We start from the raw sequence: 15,657 nt of genomic DNA on the forward strand, positions 1-15,657 counted from the left end.
TATTTGAGCTCATTTAGTTTCCTTTAAGTCCTCATAATTCAATTTATATCTCATGGCACTATCTGTATGTAATATGGCTTTTATTTTTTCGCGGCTCCAGACAGATTAGTTTTTGTATTTTTGGACCAATATGGCTCTTTCAACATTTTGGGTTTGCCGGCCTCTGCACTAGATAATAAAGAACTAAACAAATAGATTCAAAGATAAATTGAGTGACAATGTATTTAACAACTTGGCTGCATTTACACGGCACACCAAATCTGATATGTGCCCTCAAGTGACACAGATCTGATTTGTTTGGTCAGTCTACGCTCCAAAGTGCTTCATATTTAGACCTTTTCGCATCAGAACCAGATCTTTTTAAATGTGACATGAGTCTAAACGCAATGCGACCTGAATGTGTTTTTTCCATCAGCTTAGGATAAGCTACAACATTTGTGCGCGCAGGGAAAGACGATACAGTGGATACTTCATCGCAACATCCAGTTACAGTGAGCAAAGTATTTTTTCAGCGGCCAAATTTTTGGTGCATCACTAGTCAAAACTGGGCAAATAATAGGCTATATGTAGTATATGAATATATATTTTAATTTCGAAGAAATAGCAATTGTTGAAGGATGGACGTATTTGTGGCATATTTGCTTACATGCTATGTGCATTGGCTGAGTTGTTGACGGGCGTTGGAAAAAAGGTAACGTAGTTTCACGCTCATGTCCATGTTGCCTACACTTAACAGTCATAAAAAGATTAGAACTCTATCAAATATATTACACTAGTCAGTAAATATCCATTCATAAATATTTATTTCATTTATTTTCACATAAGAAAATGTGAGTGTGAATGTTGTCTATCTGTGTTGGCCCTGTGATGAGGTGACTTGTCCAGGGTGTACCCCGCCTATCAGCCAAATGCAGCTGAGAGACCCCCCATGACCTCGAAAGGGACAAGTGATAGAAAATGGATGGATGGAAAACACTAATTTTTATAGGAGTGGCGTTTTTATATTTTATTTTATTATTTATCCCTGTATTTACATTATTCACATGTTACTATAGACTTTATTTATATTATATTTGCATGTGAATATAGACTGTATTTATATTATTCACATGTTAATATAGACTGTATTTATATTATTCACATGTGACTATAGACTGTATTTATATTATTCACATGTGAATATAGACTGTATTTATATTATTTGCATGTGAATATAGACTGTATTTATATTATTCACATGTGACTATAGATTGTATTTATATTATTCGCACGTGAATATAGACTGTATTTATATTATTCACATGTAAAAAACATCTAAGTGTTTTTGAGCGAACTGTGGTGCTGAATTTCCCCCAGGTATCAATAAAGTACTTTCTGTTCTATTCCATTTACAGAATCCGGTCAACTTTCTTTGTATTTACTTTCTTGAAACGTGCATACAAGTGACGTCGAGGCAGCATTGGGGCTAAATTGGGGTCTGTACACATTTATACTGGAGTTTATTAAATATCATGCCCCAGTATGTTTGAATAAGGTATTTGTTATGCAAGTTAAATATATAAAATGGTGTTAGCTGCCAAAATAAACATTGACCTAGTTTATGTTTTTTTACTGCTCTTTAATATTCAGGGTGTTTTTCTTGTAACATGCTGAAATATTGATGTAGTGCTGCTATTCTTTAATGTCAGATCTGTTTGACAGTGTACACATTTCACCATATTGTATGTCTTTCTCAGTTTGAAATGATCGCAAAACCTGAAATGGCTTCACTCATCTTCTTTGGGCCAATAGCTCTCGTCCTCTCTCTTCGCACTCCACTGTCTCGCCACGCACAACTTACATCACCATACACTCTACTGGAGCAGTCTTGCGGAAACAATGGCCGCGTATTTCACCCATTTAGTGAATCACTGACGCAACCAAATGCAAATTAATGGCTTCACACTGCAGTCCAGGTTTAGAAATGAGAAACTATAAAAACCATACACATGTCCACGTACCTTCCACTTTCATGATCTGATAGGTGTCTTGTACCACTTTGTACTTGGGTTCATTGCGGAAGGCATGGGCCCAGGCCTGGATCAGGTAGAGGATCTTGTTCCGGACATTTGGTTCTGTCTGTTTCTAGTGAAGAGAATTGTTTAAATAAACTGTCTTTACATCTTTGCATAATATTATGTTATTTTGTCGCTTTACAAACTGAGCTGTTGCTATAGGAACGAGTAAAAACAAATTAGATCACATGACGACTGGCACGTAATTACACAAAGAATTTGCTGGTTCATTTTAAATTCGAACTGCACTTTTTTTTTTGGCTATCATTCACAATCTTTATGTGAGACAACCACACATGATTTCCCCATTGTGGGATAAATAAAGTCTATCACATCTTATATTATGTTTTTATTTTTCTTATGCACTCCAACTTGTAAATAAACACTAGCAAAAGTCAGTTAAAAATGGAGCCAATGGAAGTTGATCTATTCCACCTATAGAGCTTATTTTAAAAAACCTCCATGGTTTTACATAAACCCTGTAAATATATATGTAATGTAACAACATGCACATTCATAACCATTTTTGTCAATTTAGGCAAATGTCTGCGGATTACTTTCACAAACGCATGTTTACTTTTCTTTTAAAAAACAACAGTATTATTACTCTTTGCAGACCTCGTGAGAGACAACAAAGACTACTTTGGGACAAAATTATCTTATATTTAACCCTATATTTTTATAAATTCATTGATTGAAACTCTTATTAGTAGATTGCACAGTACAGTACATATTAGTAGATTGCACAGTACAGTACATATTCCGTACAATTGACCACTAAATGGTAACACCCCAATAAGTTTTTCAACTTGTTTAAGTCCGGGTCCACGTAAATCAATTCCTGGTAAACTGAATATAAGGAGGATGAGCTACAAGTTTTGGAAGCTGTCTGCTAAACAGATCCAGCTTTAGTAAAATACTAAACATCATGTAGCAGTATTGCCATGTGCTTACAAGATATTCAAACTAGGAACACAATAAAACGATCAATCAGACAATAAAAGTCTGTCCTTAATCAGAAGCTGACTAATGGGATGATTATATCTTCCCGTTTAGATGAAAAATCAATCATAAACCACATGCAGGTAAAAAAAAAAAAAGGCAAATAAGCCTCCTTTCATGTCTTTCTCGCCGTGAATGTCAAAGTTGACCAACTTCTCGGTTTATGGAAACAAGCTTCTACTGCACAGGTCAGTGGCATGATTTATAATCTACAATTGCTTTTCACCAACTCAGAGGCGATGCAGCAGCTCACCAGTTCAACATGTCAATAAAGCTAGCTTTATGTGACCACAGCACTGCTAAAAATGGCTTGCCTGCGTTAGCGCTTATAATAACAATATCACTAATAATTGATTAATATTCAGGTCACGAGATGTAAATGGAGTATTGTTGGTGGTTGTTGGATGTTTTCTTAGAGAGCTTTAAGGCAGAATAGTGTATGCCCATTAGCTGCACTATTAGCCACCTCGTACTTGCCGTATTTTGTGACTAAAACACGTGATCTTGTCTACATAAAGATTGTGAATGAAGGGCAAAACAAGCGCATTTTCCCTTTAAAGATGTTTGAAAAACGAGGCGTTACAACGCCACCTTGAGCAGATCCTTCAATTCCTCCATCGTCACTTTACTGGCCACCTCATCATGAACCGTCTGTCCACAGTTCTTAACCACGGACTCAAGGACCTGAAGAGGAAGGGAAAGAATGGTTTCTCCCACATATTGCAGCGCGATTGCAAGTAGCCGAGTTGTATACAACTGTGCCCACATATGTCACTATTGTGCTTTTATCTACAAATTTTCAATCTTACCTCGAGTGCATAGAGGGCCACATGTGGGTTCTTGTCGTTCAACTTCTTTTTAATTGCGGCGATTGCATATTTAGCCCTGATTGGAGAAATATGCAATCAATTACCTTTTTATTTTAAAATATGACCACAATGACTCAAAAAAGCGGGGTAGGAGTAGGGCTGGGTCGATAAAACGATAATACATATCACGATAGATAAAATGATGTTTGATTATACGTTCAATACATATAAATATATTTCTGCTCAGAAGAAAACGTAAGTTACAAAGCAAAGTTAGTAGCAAGAACAAAGGCATTCACGATATGGTAACCAAGCAAAATAGGAAGTGATCACTGAGCAATGGGAGGGACGCTCTAACAGCCAATCACGTAACAGTATCAATTCTCCCGTTTAGTTGCACTATCTTGCTGTCTCGCTGTTGATTCTCTGCATGAGTTAGAGGAGAAACTAATAAGTGTTGCAGAGAGTACATCTCTTTCATCCACAGGTTGTTCCCTAATCGGGGAAATTAATTCCTTACAATACTTTAAACCAGGAGTGCCCATTACATCGATCACGAGCTGCCGGTCGATCGCAGAGGGTGTGTCAGTCGATCGCCAGCCAGGCTTTTAAAAAAATAGACTTAAAAATTAACGATCATCAATCTTCACCAAGACGTCACTTGATTGACATTCACAGCACCCGAGGGTCTTGTGAGATGACGCTGGCTGCTGTGAGATCATTGTTAAGAAAAAATGACCGACAGGACGGCGAGAAACAATTTTTATTTCAAAAGACTGTCGCGCCGTACCTTCCGTCAAAACTCTAAAGGCCTACTGCATAGTTCTTATCTTCACAATAAAAGCGCTGCTTCATGCTGCCTGCGCTAACAAAATAAGAGTCTCAGAAAGCTGGCGTGCACAAGCGAACAAGCTACGGAATTTGCCCGCAATGTTTTTCTTGTAAAGTGTATGGAAGCTGGATAAATAAGATGCCAAAAACCAACCATTTTCATGTGGTATTGTACAGAAAGGACAACTTTTTTTCTCCTCCATTTGAAAATGTGTACGTTATCATCACTAGTGTCTGATACCAATCAATGCAAGTCATCAGAATCAGGTAAAACTCCAACTTATATTCTTGTCTTCGTGAAAGAAAGACATCCATATGTGTTACACATGCTTGTATTATCATTAAACACATTTAACTTGTTAACAAAAATGTCTCTTTCATAAATAAATAAATATAAATTATATATATGAATGAGGTAGATCCCCTCGATTTGGTCAATTGAAAAGTAGCTCGCCTGCAGAAAAGGTGTGGGCACCCCTGCTTTAAACTAACTGACTAGGGGTGCAAGGATTAGTCGACATTATTGACAAATGCGCACAATAAAATTTGTCGCCAACAATTGTATTTGTCGACAATAGTCGTGACGTCATCACTTGTGTTTTTCCGGGCGGAAGAGAGTTTGCGCCACCACTCACAAAAACATCGCCAGTGAAAACATTTGAAGTGTAAGAACTATTTTTGCCTAAGACATGAATACCTTGCTGGAAGCGCACACACACAGAGACAGACATTAGGCACCAATGCGGAGGTATGATAGGATTAAACATACAATCTATTAAATAGCTAACATGTTGAGAATTCATTACTGATACAATTCTATACATGGAGTTCTTCAATAGTCACTATACCAGTGTGCAGCTTTTTAACCACATCATGTCAAAATCCTTATTTTGTTTTTGAGGAAGTTAGATTTGGTGTTTTGTTTGTTTTAATTGCTGCTATTGTAACTGGTTTGCTTTAAAACATAAACAAGTATTTTTTTTGCGATTTTTCTTTCCTTTATTTTAAATTGACAACGTTGTAATAGTAAATTTATTTTTTGTAACAGCTGGATGTGCAATATGAATAAATATTTATAAAAGGAATTACCGGTAGTCATCATTGTTGTCCGTAAGCACATGCCTAAAATAACTTAGGTGTGTTTAAAAGTCGTTGGAAAAATTAGATCCATTAAATATGTGTACGCTTTATGATCTGACTTGTCGACTAATCATTAAGATAGTCGTTGACTACTGGACTATCCTGACTTGCAGCCCGATAACAGACTAACTTAAACCTGCAACAAGCAGTTTTAAGACTTCTGTATTTTTAGATTTTCACACTTTGCACTAATTTGTTACACTTTATTGTGCATTTCTTACATAATTCGTTGTTGCACCCTCATTTTATGAGGTTATTGTGATTTTAGAATTGTGTTTACATGGATTGAGTATGGGTGTGCTGTCATTTCCTCTCTGCCTTGAAATCTTAGGCATTTATAATTAAAGGAAGCTTACATTTTAAATATCAAAACTTTTTCCTTGTCCTTATTTTCCATTGGTCATAAAAATATCAATAACTATCGATAGCGACAGATATAAAACACTTGAATCGTAATATAGTTTTCAGCCATATCACCCAGCCCTAAATAGGAGATTTACTGTGTGTCTCCTTGTCGAATGAGATCACAGATTTGCAGAATGGATTCCCAGTCGGTCTCCAGCAGCAGCTGACTCGTGGCCTTATCTGGAATGATCACAGGTGCATTAATGGTGACACATATTTAGTCATATAAACTAAAACACTGACTCTCTAGTACCATTGGTGGTACATGTGAGCTACTTGTAACCATAGGTGAAGAAACAGAATTATATAAAGGCAAATACAAATGTATAACTTTTCCAAAGAGCTACTTAAAAAGTATTAAACAAACATTTTTGCTGGGGAAAAAACCTCACCTTATCGCATACAGTCTGCATGTACTTGTTTGTGCAAGTGTACTAAATTAGTTTAGTTGAGTCTTTATTTGAAGGGACATTAAGCTCAAATACAAATATGTTCTGCACCAGATTATAGCTAAGCAGCTCATTTCCATCTGCAGTTTCTGGCTACCTAAATTAAAGCGATAAAAAAAAAAAGATGTAATAAAATTATACTATAGCATGTAACCAAATTAAGAAAAGTCATAAAATGCCCGTTCAATGACATCTTTTACATCCTAACACAGACAACACATGCTCTTGTTCACATCTGAAATCAAAATGTTGTCATGCATAAATATAATAGACATGAAGTTGACATGTCAAACATGGTGCCCACCTCAACTTTGATTGCTCCAAAGTCACGTTTTAACTTCAATTACAAATTAACAGTCATCTGTTAAGACTTTTAAGTTTGTTGTGAGGTCGTTCCATTCCTTTCCGTTGTGAATGAGTATTTGTTTGAGTTTGAGTGTATTTGTAACATGCATGCATACAACATGATCACAATTTCCAGTTTCTCTTTTCAACATGTTGGAAAAGGAGTAAAAAGAAGCAGAGCTTATTTAATCCTACCCCTTTTGTTTTACATCACAGTAGCTAAAACCTTTGTTCACTTCCTGTTCTCAACATATTCACAATATACTCCATAAGTAATGACAATAAAAATAAGTAATAATTAGTGAAGTAAGTTACATTTCATATGGTGAGATGAGTAAGAGTATCTTGAAAATGACTGGATGGATGAAATAAATTCAGAATGTTTATTTTTCTTTGTACTTTGTAAACAATTTGAAGAGTTTCTTGAAGTGGATCATATTAGTACATTGTTTGATTTATTTGCTTTATCCATTCCATCATTTAATTCCACATACTGATATACTGAAGGTCTTAAGAGTTGCGCGTGCGTACAAATGTTTTAAATGACATTTTTCTTTAAGATCATATTAGTCCTCTTTTTTTTATAGAAGAATTGTTGTATATACTTGGTTAGAAGGTTATACTTTGCTTTGTGTATCATTTTAGCTGTTTGCAAATTCACTTTGTGGTGGAATTTCACTATTTTTGATTCAATAAATAAAAGGTTTGTATGTTCTCTATAGCCCAGTGTTTTGCAACCTTTTTTGAGCCAAGGCACATTTTTTGTGTTGAAAAAATCCGGAGCCACACCACCAGCAGAAATCATTAAAAATGAAACTCAGTTGACAGCAAAAAGTGGTTGTGGCAATTGTACTTTAAACTTTAAAGCATAAGCAAACATGCATGAATATAGCTCTTGTCTCAAAGTAGGTGTACTGTCACACCACACTGACTTATTTGCACTTTTTTTCTCTTTTCCTGTGTGTAGTGTTTTACTTCTTGTCTCGCGCTCCTATTTTGGTGTCTTTTTCTCTTTATTTAGTATTTTCTTGTAGCAGTTTCATGTCTTCCTTTGAGTGATATTCCCCGCATCTACTTTGATTTAGCAATCAAGAAATTTCAGTTGTTTTTTATACTTCTTTGTGGGGACATTGTTGATTGTCATGTCATGTTCGGATGTACTTTGTGGACGCCGTCTTTGCTCCACAGTAAGTCTTTGCTGTCGTCCAGCATTCTGTTTTTGTTTACTTTGTAGCCAGTTCAGTTTTAGTTTTCTTCTGCATAGGCTTCCCTAAGCTTCGATGCTTTTTCTTTAGAGGCACTCACCTTTTGTTTATTTTTGGTTTTAAGCATTAGACACCTTTACACCAGCACTCTGCCTCCCGCTGTTTCCGACATCTACAAAGCAATTAGCTACCGGCTGCCACCTACTGATTACTCTGACAGACACATCATTTGTAGACTATTAATACTGGTTTGCAAAAAATATTTTAAACCCAAATACCGTATTTCCTTGAATTGCCGCCGGGCATATAGTATGTGCATATAGCATGTGCAAAATAATTAGCGCATGCTTAGTATTACCGCCGGGTCAAACTCGTGACGTCACGAGTGACACTTCCCCTGTCATCATTTTCAAAATGGAGGAGGCTGATTTCAATACCGGTAATTTGAAATCGCATAAAGGGAAGAAGATCAAGAGCTATTCAGTAGGATTTAACGTCCAGGCTATTGAATACCGGTATGCTAAAAAGAACAGTAAGCAGCTATGTTTTATTAATATACCGGTACCTATGGAAAGGTGGAGCTGACGGTCCGACAGACAGGCAGAGCATGATGGCGGCGAGGAGACGGCGAGTGAGCAGAGAGGAGGAGCGGAAGAGCGACCTGCACTGAGGTTTTATTGAAAAATAAACAAAGTCAAACTGCTCAAGCCATGTCCTTCCTTGGTGGTCCTGGGAACCCGCAAGACGACGGCTTAACACCGTCACAATACCGTAGCTGCGTGTGTCAAATATGAGTCATTAAATGACTCCCGCCCCCTGGTGGTAGAGGGCGCTAGTGATCCTTCTTGCGACTACTTGGCTGCAGAAGAAGTGACAATGAGTCATGTGATACGTGCTGGGACGGATATGACGCGGGGGTTGCACGACGGACCTTTTAGGATGTAACACTCCTATGCTGGCTAGGTAAACAACCGGGCTGAAATAAAGCATGTTCCAGTCCTAAATACCCAGTGTATTATTTATACAATAACACTTCATGGTGGCAGCGGTGGGATAAAGAGATCACCCACGGAGCAGAACTTGAGGGGGAGTTGTAAGAGGATAATTCTGTCGTCGCCCACACTCGAGGAGCCGAGCTAACTGATAGCAGTTTTCTAAACTGGACATTCAACCGAAGCAGGAGGTAATAAAGGAAGATCTCCATCGAGACAGAGAGACTTTTACAACTGAAGAAAGATAAGGAAGACTTCAATAAACAAGTTATCGATGCTTTTGATCAGAAGGAGCTGGCGTGGACTTCATTTATAAGTAAAGGTAGGACCATAATAACGTTTTTTTTTTTTAATTAAATGTGTTTTTCATGATGGTATCCTTACATCACACTCAAATTTTTACTGCATGCCTTTAGTAAGTGCCGGAGTGAGAAGAGGTTTTAAAATATTTAGCGCATGCTTACTTTTAACGCATGCCTTTGGTAAGTGCAGGAGTGAGAAGATAGATAGATAGATGGATAACTAGATAGATGGATAGATAGATAGCTAGATAGATAGATGGATAGTACTGTATTGATTCCTTCAGGAGAGTTCTTTCAGGAAAATTAAAAATTCCAGCAGCAGTGTACAGAGTTCAGATCAATCGAACGGTAAAAAGTAAATAATGGGGTTATAATAGAAACAAAATAGACAAATATTACAACAAGAATAGAAATAAAAAGCAACAATGAGAATTAAACTATAACAGTAAAATAAGAATATAATAAGAGAAACTAGGCAGTAGTGACCATGTTATGAAAATGTATTGCACTGTTATTGTTTTGCATCCCCTGTCATCCTAGTACCCCCGTCATAGAATAGAATAGAATGAACGTTATTGTCATTATATTTGCATATAACGAGATTAAAGACTCCAACTTAAGGTGCGGTAGTGGGAACAAATATGGGGTGAAATAAATGACATAAGAGGTAATAAAGGAAAAACATCATAGTACCCCTGTCATGCTAGTACCCCCGTCATCCTAGTACCCCTCGCTCCCCTCCCCAGAGAGGAGTTGTACAGTCTATAATAGCGTGTGGGACAAAGGAGTTTTTGAGTATTAGTCCTGCACTTTGGATGAAGCAGTCTATCACCGAAGAGGCTCCTCTGGCTACTGATAGAAGTGGTTTTAAATTAATTAGCGCCCCGGCAGCAATTCAAGGAAATACGGTAGGTGATATTAGATGATCTCCCACGGCACACCAGACTGTATCTCTAGTGTGCCGCGGCACAGTGGTTGAAAAACACTGGTCTAGTGTGCCGCGGCACAGTGGTTGAAAAACACTGCTCATGATGTATTATTCTAACTGGTTTTTTTTTTGTAGCACTGTTGTCTGCCGTCAGTACAATAGTTAAAGACTACATTGAAGGTGTAGTTTAAAGTGCAGTAAAGAACAGAAGGCACGTCTTTTCCTTCTTCTTCTTATGACGTGGGATCATTGGAGCAAACGTTACAATCTATAACGGCATCATTCTTGGTTAAGATTATATTGACCGACAGCAACCCAGAGTTTGCACACGACACAAATGAAGCCAATGTGGGTGAGATGATGAAAAAAACAACATGAAAGGTAGTTATTAATGTAGTTGTTGATGTAGTTATTAATGTAGTGATTATTGAGCTAAGAGTTGTTAGCATGCTACTATTAGCCGCCTACAGCCCGGCGTCTAAACAATACTTCTAACTTGACCAATGACGTTCACAACTTACCCAGGAGTCTTTCGAACGAACCTCCGCCTTTCCCCATGTCGGAGTGGGAGTTGTGGTGCGTCTGTGGCGGCTCTCTGCTCGACGCTGGCTCGCACTTTCACGCCGTCAGCTTTCTCCTGATGCTAAGCTAGCGTCTAGTCAGCGCCGGAAGAAACACAAGTCTCAAGGCACTTCCTGCTTCCGGTCGAGAAGCGCCGCCATCGCAGGACGACTGCGCCCTCCGGAGCTTCAACGCGGTATTGCCGTGACGTTCGTGCATTTATGACAAGCCAATGAACGACTTCCATCCATCCATTTCCTACCGCGTATTCCCTTTCGAGGTAGCGGGGGGCGCTGGCGCCTATCTCAGCTACAATCGGGCGGAAGGCAGGGTACACCCTGGACAAGTCGCCACCTCATCACAGGGCCAACACAGATAGACAGACAACATTCACACACTAGGGACCATTTAGTGTTGTCAATCAACCTATCCCCAGGTGCATGTCTTGGGAGGTGGGAGGGGCCTATCCCCAGGTGCATGTCTTTGGAGGTGGGAGGGGCCTATCCCCAGGTGCATGTCTTTGGAGGTGGGAGGGGCCTATCTCCAGGTGTATGTCTTTGGAGGGGGGAGGGGCCTATCCCCAGGTGCATGTCTTTGGAGGTGGGAGCGGCCTATCTCCAGGTGTATGTCTTTGGAGGGGGGAGGGGCCTATCCCCAGGTGCATGTCTTTGGAGGTGGGAGGGGCCTATCCCCAGGTGCATGTCTTTGGAGGGGGGAGGGGCCTATCCCCAGGTGCATGTCTTTGGAGGTGGGAGTGGCCTATCCCCAGGTGCATGTCTTTGGAGGGGGGAGGGGCCTATCCCCAGGTGCATGTCTCTGGAGGTGGGAGGGGCCCATCCCCAGGTGCATGTCTTTGGAAGTGGGAGGAAGCCGGAGTACCCGGAGGGAACCCACGCATTCACGGGGAGAACATGCAAACTCCACACAGAAAGATCCCGAGCCTGGATTTGAACCCAGGACTTCAGGAACTTCGTATTCTGAGGCAGACGCATTAACGACTTACTGTTTGTAAATGTTGAAATTTATAAATAAACATTTAAAAAAAAAAAGAAGTGCGCACATCCTTCCCTGGCGCTGTTTTGTACTGTTTTTATAATGTTTTGTAATGTTTTATTCTGTTGTCGGACTTATTTTGACTTGTTTAAAAAAATTTAAAAAAAGACAAGTCAATGAATAAATGTTCTGTTTCTCAATACCCGACCTGTTTTTTGTGCCTTTAAAAAATAATTTGAACTCTACGTTAAAACACTCTCCACCTCTAACAAGCAAAAAGCTCTGAAAACGATGATGCTGTATTACAAATTTAAATTACTGATTGATTGATTGATTGATACTTTTATTAGTAGATTGCACAGTACAGTACATATTCCGTACAATTGACCACTAAATGCTAACACCCCAATAAGTTTTTCAACTTGTTTAAGTCGGGGTCCACGTTAATCAACGCCCCCCCCCCCAGCCTGGCTACCTTGGCAGTAAGAGGATATATGCATATATGGGCTCATTGTTCTTCCACCATAGAAGTGGGTCAAAATCAAGTTTTTAATGCAATACAGCAACCCCCTGCGACCTCGAACCCCTTAATCAATTCATGGTACTCTTATATATATTGCATTCTATTTTTGTTACTTACTTGAGTTTACAACCCCCTGGCGCTGTTTTGTACTGTTTCTGTACTTGTTTTGATTTTCATTATTTCCTTGTTGTATATTATGTTGCATATTATAAATAAAGGGGAAGCACGGTGGGAGAGGGGTTAGTGTGTCTGCCTCACAAAACAAAGGTCCTGAGTAGTCCTGGGTTCAATCCCGGGCTAGTGATCTTTCTGTGTGGCGTTTGCATGTTCTCCCCGTGATTGCGTGGGTTCCCTCCGGGTACGCCGGCTTCCTCCCACCTCCAAAGACATGCACCTGGGGATAGGCTCCTCCCACCTCCAAAGACATGCACCTGGGGATAGGCCCCTCCCACCTCCAAAGACATGCACCTGGGGATAGGCCCCTCCCACCTCCAAAGACATGCACCTAGGGATAGGCCCCTCCCACCTCCAAAGACATGCACCTGGGGATAGGTTGATTGGCAACACAAAATTGGCCCTAGTGTGTGAATGTGAGTGTGAATGTTGTCTGTCTATCAGTGTTGGCCCTGCGATGAGATGGCGACTTGTCTAGGGTGTAGCCTGCCTTCCGCCCAACTGTAGCTGAGATAAGCACCAGAGCCCCCCGCGACCCCAAAGGGAATAAGCGGTGGGAAATGGATGGATGGATATATATATATATATATATATATATATACGTATATATATATATATATATATATATATATATTTAAAATGTTGAATAATGTTGAATATTCAGTAACATGGCAAATTCTTGCATCCAGCACACCTTACAACAGTGGTAATAAAAGATGCAACCTATGTTTAAAAGAGAAACTGTTTATTATATATCATCCAGATCTATCATCCCTCAACAAGCGCAGTGAAATCATTTCAACATGCCGCCACAGTCGGAAACACCTCCTAGGTAACACATGAGCCAATCACCACACCCTACGCCTGCCTGTACCCACCCACTCTGTGCCCTATATAAACCATTGTATGTGAATGCTTCCATTAAAATCTCCTGATGATTGAGGGAACCCCTCATGAAACACTTCTGTAGAGATGAAGTAGTCTTGTGATTTTTCCCACACATACATATTGCGCTCTACCATGGTATCGAGCACTATTCTCTGGATAATCCAATCAAGATATATATATATATATATATATATATATATATATATATATATATATATATATTCGATGAAAAGAGCGCACCGAGTGTTGAGAGTGTGTGTCAATCAGCTTTGTGGCAGGCTGACGTCGGTCATGTACATGAGTCACGACCTGGCACTTGGAACACTGGCACTCATTGTTAGTTTGCCACATCCTCTACTGAGTATTGTGTTGGTCTGTACAGTGGACAAGATGCAAAAAGGGTATTTTGTCAGAATGAATTATGTAAATGAAGTATGTTTCCATGACTGTTACTTTATTGTTCTTAGGCCCGTGAGTCAAGTATTGGCAGCAACACTGATTCTCACAGTGTTATTTCTTCTGCTTAATCAAATATTTTGACATTTTTTTCCACATTGAACAAATCCTTCCTGTTAAAACACATTTTCTTCCTGAAAAAAAAAATATACATAAATATTTAGACCTATATCATAAACCTTTAAAGGCTAGTGTGTCACCATGATTTAATTAGATGATTTTTTTTTAAAACACAAAAGCTTGCCTGAAAACACGCAAACCTACTTATAAGATTTTTGGGGGGACAGAAAGACCATTTCGAACATCAACAGAGACACATGCTTATCATATACTGTAAGTAGCAACATAAATGATTTGATTAATTTATGTCGAGACAGTTACCAAAAATGCATTTTTAATGGGACTGTTTTTGGCCGCTAGGGAACAAATGTGTCGCTTTTTTTCCCTAAAATGCTGTATTTCTATTAGTGTTTAAAAAAAAAGAAAATTTTTCTCTGCTGGGAAAAATTATATATATATATATATATACAGTATAGGCAAAAAGCTTGGACACACCTTCTCGTTTCAATGCGTTTTCTTTATTTTCAAGACTATTTACATTGTAGATTGTCACATCAAAACTATGACACTTTAAGTTCAAGTTAAAGTACCACTGATAGTCACACACACACTAGGTGTGGCCAAATTATTCACTGCATTCGACCCATCACCCTTGATCACCTCCTAGAAGGTGAGGGGAGCAGTGAGCAGCAGCGGTGGCCGTGCCCGGGAATAATGTTTGCTGATTTGATGGCTCCCATTTTTTATAGTCCTGCGAAGTGAAAACCTCTTGAAGCTCATGGAGAGAATGCCAAGAGTGTGCAAAGCAGTAATCAGGCTATTTTGAAGAAACTAGAATATAATAACATGTTTTCAGTTATCTCACCTTTTTTGGTGAAGTACATAACTCCACATGTGTTCATTCATAGTTTTGATGTGACAATCTATAATGTAAATAGTCATTGAAATAAAGATTGAATGAGAAGGTGTGTCCAAATGTTTTGCCTGTACTGTATATATGTATATATATATATACATATATATATATATATATATATATATATATATATATATATATATATTGTGGAGGGGGGTGTGGCCTGCGGACCCGCGGCGAAGTGGAGTGTACCAGGACTGGCATCAAGATCAGCGACAGGTGATCAGATAACCAGGCCCAGGTGGGCCGTCTACGCACTTGTCGCTGATCTCAAATAAATGGGTTGTACTTGTATAGCGCTTTTCTACCTTCAAGGTACTCAAAGCGCTTTGACATTACTTCCACATTTACCCATTCACACACACATTCACACACTGATGGAGGGAGCTGCCATGCAAGGCGCCAACCAGCACCCATCAGGAGCAAGGGTGAAGTGTCTTGCTCAGGACACAACGGACGTGACGAGGTTGGTACTAGGTGGGATTTGAACCAGGGACGCTCGGGTTGCGCACGGCCACTCTCCCACTGCGCCATCCGGTCCTGGCGCACCTTATTTCGCTGCAGGTCCACAGGCCACTCCCCCTCCCCATATATATATATATATATATATATATATATATATAT

The 15,657-nt window shown here is 39.2% G+C and overlaps 1 protein-coding gene across 5 annotated transcripts in view; it reads right to left on the reverse strand.

Moving 5' to 3' along the window:
* hgs (hepatocyte growth factor-regulated tyrosine kinase substrate) overlaps window positions 1-11,138 on the reverse strand; it is a 33,442-nt gene extending 22,304 nt beyond the window's left edge. For 4 of the 5 annotated variants that reach the window (XM_061884655.1, XM_061884654.1, XM_061884653.1 and 1 more), the window contains exons 1-5: window positions 10,984-11,138; window positions 6,337-6,421; window positions 3,866-3,941; window positions 3,648-3,740; window positions 2,001-2,124 (exon numbers count right to left, since the gene is read on the reverse strand). In XM_061884655.1, coding sequence (XP_061740639.1) covers window positions 2,001-2,124; window positions 3,648-3,740; window positions 3,866-3,941; window positions 6,337-6,421; window positions 10,984-11,020 — 415 coding nt within the window. In that variant the 5' untranslated portion in view covers window positions 11,021-11,138. The remainder of the gene's footprint in view (window positions 1-2,000; window positions 2,125-3,647; window positions 3,741-3,865; window positions 3,942-6,336; window positions 6,422-10,983) is intronic. The other variant, XM_061884652.1, reaches the window with a different exon arrangement.
* Between the last annotated feature and the right edge of the window lie 4,519 nt (window positions 11,139-15,657).

This window comes from Nerophis ophidion, linkage group LG23 (assembly GCF_033978795.1).
Source record: "Nerophis ophidion isolate RoL-2023_Sa linkage group LG23, RoL_Noph_v1.0, whole genome shotgun sequence".
NCBI lineage: Eukaryota > Metazoa > Chordata > Actinopteri > Syngnathiformes > Syngnathidae > Nerophis > Nerophis ophidion.